The following is a 5,422-nucleotide window of genomic DNA, read 5'->3' as shown; positions in this document are numbered from 1 at the left end:
GGCGCTTTCCCGCATGACGGATACGGCGGCCTTAGGAATTACGGCGCGCCCGAACCTGTTACCTCCAGTCCGTACCCACCTCCAGGTAAGCATCGACTCTGTCTTCTTTTTCATCTTTAATCTATCTTCTTTTCTTCCAGTAGGATCTGCCACTAAGGTAACGTATACCACGTACTTTCTCTACATACGCGCTTGATTTTGCTGTTCTTCGTTCGATGGACTAGGTTCTAACGTAACTCGCGAACCGCGCAAAATTTGTTTGCTCGTAAACGCAAGGTCATCCACTGTACGTGCTCCGGCGAGTCCGCAGGGAAACGAAACGTCGTCCAAAAGTCACGAGATCGTGCTTCGAATCTCTTCTAGCTCGGCCTTGAAACGAGTCGGCGAGAAACAGAGAGAGAGAGAGAGAGAGAGAGAGAAACGAAAAGAGTAAGATCGAGAGGGATGCACAGAAAATTTAAATGGTCGAAATTCGCGAAGATCCTGACCTGTCGCACTAGCGATTCAGTCATCGTTCATTCACGTATTTGGTCATTCTCTTTCGTCCCCACTCGACGTCCTTTCCTCGGGATCCTGGAACCCATGAAACGTCGCATGAGCAACAACGAACCACGGCAGGTTTATTGGCGGCCGTAACTCGTAAACTCTGGCGTGCGCCTCCGATCAGCTGATCCGTTCCATGACCCGTGCAGCCGTTCATTCTTCTCCTACTAACGGCCATTCTCGCTTTCCTTCTCGCAAACGCTGTCGCCAATTTCTTTTCGCGTATCCATCCATCATTCGGTTCGCCCTGTTTCGGCTTTTAATCCGTTTGGATATCTTTTTACCCGTTGTACGTCTACGGAACGTCCGTAGGTCCTTGCTCGGCTACTTGCATAACCAGTTGGAACTCTGTCGGCGTTGAAAACATATGCAAACGTACTGCTGACATATTCAATGCCACGACCGAATCGTATTTTCCTCGTCGCCAAAGAGTCGTAGCAGAACGGAAAGATTGGCTCGGTTTAGAGCTACGAGCTGGAGATTTTGATCGGCAATAGGATATTATAGAGGCCGGTGGAATGTACGCGCGTGGCTCTTCGAAATCGTAAAGAATAGGAAAATACGAGACACGGTAGTTGCTCATACGGCCAAGCTCGGCCCGATAAACGAGATAACGTTCGCGTGATCCTCTCGACTCTCGGCCCCGAAGTTAATCGTATGCGTGGTAGGGAGGTGCACGCGCAGGCGTGCGATCCATACAAAGTAACAGAATACGAGCGCCGCGTATAGTTTAACCGTCCCCCAATAGATGGCAGCTCCATTATCTTTGTTCGTCTGTCTGGTATACGAGACCGCGTCGTCGCGGCATCGTCTTCAACGCGTAGCTTTTCCCGAATGCTTTCGACCAAACGGTAGCGCGGTTTTTGGACAAGTCGCGCAGACCGCGACAGCTACCGCTGTTCACGATCCATCGTTCGCAACCGATCAGATAACGTCTTCCTGGTTGGGTAACGTTATCGTCACAAGAAGACCGGTTGCAACGAAACGACGCGCGCTCGTCGTTTAAAAGCCACTTTGCAACTTTAAAGGACCTCCTATGTTTCGCTTTTTAATTTATCGCGCGCTTTTCGATCCCCTTGGTCGTGGTCTAATTAGGGATATTTCGAGTTACGATCTGATCGCGCGAGCCATCGTTGATCGTACACCGTCCCCGATGTTTTATCTTTCCAGTTACTGTACTCGGTTAGTTTCTGATCGAAAACTCGATTCGTCCTCCTTCGAAATTAACGCTTCGTCTTTCGCGTTAAACCGTTCTGCTAAATTGAAATTACAATAGATAGTCGTATCTAGATGGTCGGAGAGGGAAAAGCTTTCGTCGCGTTGATATCAGTAAATCGTGGACAGTGGTTGTTTCGAGGGTTGGCGCGATAACCGTAACACGCTCGTTGCTGGTAGCACGCCTGCCGCAAATCGATACGTCATTTATCCCGCAGCTCCGTGTGCCCCTTTACACGTCCCTACCGCGTATTCACATTCGTAAGAATTCCGACCTTCGTTAGAACGATCGGCGTATTCCAACGTTTTATTCGGCGATACATCTTTTTCTCTCGCTTGTGCAATCGGGTTCGCGAAACAAAACGAACGAAAGCAAAGGTACGTTAAACGAAATAGAAGAAAACGGGACGAAACGGAAGGAACTGGCATCGAGAAACGATAGAAACTACGGGGTGCGGGAAAATAAGAATTAGAACGGGAGAAACGTATATAGAAGAGGATAGGCGGATGACCAGAGGGAGGATGTTACGTGCTCTAATACGATAGGAAGAAAAGACGTAACTCGAATCAGCCTCTATAAAAAAAGAGAGTGGGAAATGTTTGGTACATTTTTCCCGATCTTGCTATGTTTTAATCGACCGTTTACGATAAGACATTTCTAAAGTTATGGCCGAGGAGAAGGATGGAAGATTTTCTTAAAAAACGATAACAAAGAGCAAGTCTTTAAGTTCGACCGCCGCACGTTAAAATTTATTCGTCTCTCGACGATCGCGCTATTTCGGTTGTAAATAAACTCGCCTATTTTCGGTTGCTTTAATAAAATTCCTCGTTGGAACGTGTTTGTTAGGAAATAACAATCCCGAGGAGGACATAGGAGCGTTTTGAGAATCGAGACACGGTTGTGAATAACGTCGATGAGATTCAACAAGGGGAGTAGCAGGTGGGAAAGTGCAATTTAGTTGGGCTGACGAGCGTGTAACGTTGCCAAGCTCGCGAGGCTGTTGCATTCGTAGCTTTGCAACGATTACTCGCCATCGTTGTCCGTACTTGGGTTAAAGATAGACGGACAGGCGGACCGCTTTCGTAATCCCTTCGTTTCAAGCACGCTACGTTCGAGCATTGGGCGACCTCTTCCAAAAAGACGTTATTTATATCTCACCTTTACTACGCACCTAATTTACAAGGACTTGTACTATGGGCAATCTTTTTTTATAATAGTTCTACGTCGAACAACGAACGATAAGACAATGTTTCGATCGTACAGTACCTTTTGTACCGCGAATCAAGAAAGACGGAACGTATAATACGAACGAGATTAACCTCTCGCGACCGTAAATAAATTTTTAGATCACACGACTTATTACTTTCGACTAGAACACAATATATCCGAATTTATTGTCATAAAATTAAAAAAAGAATTAATTTACGAGAGAAACGAAACTCTTTTTTTAAAATTGCTGGAAATCGTTGGACGTTGTTGTCGTCGTCGAACGTTTTAATTGGCAAATAGAAAAATTCGCGAGGCGAACGATCGCGCGATTCGTGCACGGTCTTGAACCACCGCTGCACCGGCTACGACGGGAAATGTACTAACAGTACCGTGTTTCGCGTTTCCATTTCATGTTTTCCGGTCGGTTAGTACGCCCGGTCCAATTATATCGGCTCCTCGGCCCGTCGCGTCGCGTCGCGTCGCGGCGAACCCTTTGTGTAAGTATGTGCCTCACGTATTTACACAATACACGCATTCGTCAAACGCACGCTGTAGCGCCAGGAAACGCTTTGGGTGTGAATTTCACGATTTCCTGACCTCGCATCCTCTTAATCAGCGAAATTTTAATTGAAGAAACTTCGTTATTTCAGGGATCCTTTTATCTCTTGGAATTATTATATTCGTTATGTCGATATTCATCGTACGAATTTGAAATCACGATTTTCTTTCTTCTTCCGTTTTCGATATTTTAAAGATCGAATTAGCCTCACTTGCACGTTTACGATGCTGTACTGAGAAACCAGTTTAAAACTCGTACCTAGTAAATGCAATTATTAACCTCTCACGGAAAATTTAATATCCACTATAACTGTACCAGTTTTCCCTCTCCTCGACCGGAGCACGATCGCGAAGAGATAATTTTAAATTAATTAACCCCTTCGAGACTATCGGAAAAATACGTGCCAACGCAAACTTCAGTTCTTCCCGAATAAGTTGTTTACGACCGCTATTCGCAACGTATTTCGCGTAGATAGCGTCAGGTTCGTAACATAACGTGAAAAATTGTGTAAACAGTGTGTACTATAAAAGACACATGGGATTATATATCCCTATTTCAAAAATATGCTTGGCCTTATCTTTTTTAACCGCCCAACGTACTACGTTAAATATCATTATATCGCGTTTGTCGTTGGTTATTGACGGGAAAAAGGTTCGTTTCGAAAGGGTTAATTCCGAAAGCCTATATATAAATATCAATAAAGCGTCGCTTACGATATTGGGATATACATACGTCGATTAATACGATCACTCGAGTATTACGCTTATCGACTTTTAAATGAGATTTTTTCTCTCTTGTTAATGTCAGCAGGATATGTTGTCGTATTCATAGTACTAATTCCAAATGGTAAACAGATCGGTTCATCTGTCGGGAAATCGGGAGACGGTATCACAGTATCGATCGGTCTGTTTGGTTCGGTTTATAACACGTAACCAGTGTCAATAGAGATTTCATTCGGAACAAAGACTAACGGTATTATATAGTTACGCGCCGATACGTCGACCAACGAACCGATGTATTTGCTCTCGTTTCTGTCGACTTGTACGGATCTAATAATTGGACGAGCCGCGGAAAAAAGGAACGGGTATGGCGATTTTCTTTGTCCGGGGCGCATTGGGACGCGAGATCGAGAATACGGTAATTGCTATCGAGTAGCAACGGATCGAGTGGAAGTTATTTTTTAATCTCGTACGAATATATTATTCTGAAAATTTGATTACTTTCGATGAGCGCAATCTCAATATCGAAGCAAATTTATTCATCGGCTATATTCCTAGCTAGCAACTAGGTTGTTTGTTACCGGCAAACTAATTGTGTTAAGTGATGTGGGGTTCCTCCCCATCTTCGTTGTTTCCCGCAGGTTCCCTGGCGGGAGTCGGCGTCGGTGTCGGCGTACCCGGGATGGGCGTTGGTTGCGGAAGCTCGAACCCTCTGGAATGGACCGGTCAAGTGACGGTACGAAAGAAACGCAAGCCGTACTCCAAGTTCCAGACGCTCGAGCTTGAGAAGGAGTTCCTGTTCAACGCGTACGTGTCGAAGCAGAAGCGATGGGAGCTCGCGCGCAACCTAAATCTAACCGAGCGACAGGTGAAGATTTGGTTCCAGAACCGACGAATGAAGAATAAGAAGAACAGTCAACGGCAGTCGCAACAGCAGAATAACAACAACAACAGTAGCGCCAACAACGCGAATCATCACGCGGCGACCGGTAGCCACCACCATCCGAGCGCCGCACACGCACCACCCTCGAGTCACCACGTGGTCGCGCAGGCGCACCACGCAAACGGTTCCGCGAAGCATCATCAGTGACCCGTGGCCTTCTCTGGGGTCGTCTTCGGCCATCATCATCATAGCCATGGCTCAACGAACGGTTGCGTCGGAAACGGGACCGGGAC

General features: G+C 46.2%; 1 protein-coding gene across 1 annotated transcript in view; it reads left to right on the top strand.

Moving 5' to 3' along the window:
• Positions 1-5,416, top strand: part of LOC100742573 (homeobox protein abdominal-B-like) — a gene marked incomplete at its 5' end in the record, with an annotated part of 5,647 nt that extends 231 nt beyond the window's left edge. The window contains 2 exons of the mRNA XM_024371684.1: positions 1-85; positions 4,888-5,416. The exon at positions 1-85 is cut by the window's left edge and continues 231 nt beyond it. Of these exons, the coding sequence (XP_024227452.1) occupies positions 1-85; positions 4,888-5,336 (534 nt within the window). The remainder of the gene's footprint in view (positions 86-4,887) is intronic.
• Between the last annotated feature and the right edge of the window lie 6 nt (positions 5,417-5,422).

The sequence above is a fragment of the Bombus impatiens genome, unplaced genomic scaffold, assembly GCF_000188095.3.
Source record: "Bombus impatiens unplaced genomic scaffold, BIMP_2.2 scf_1506, whole genome shotgun sequence".
Classification (NCBI taxonomy): Eukaryota; Metazoa; Arthropoda; class Insecta; order Hymenoptera; family Apidae; genus Bombus; species Bombus impatiens.
The sequence above is the reverse complement of the archived record's forward strand: the minus strand, read 5'-3'. Positions and strand labels throughout refer to the sequence as shown.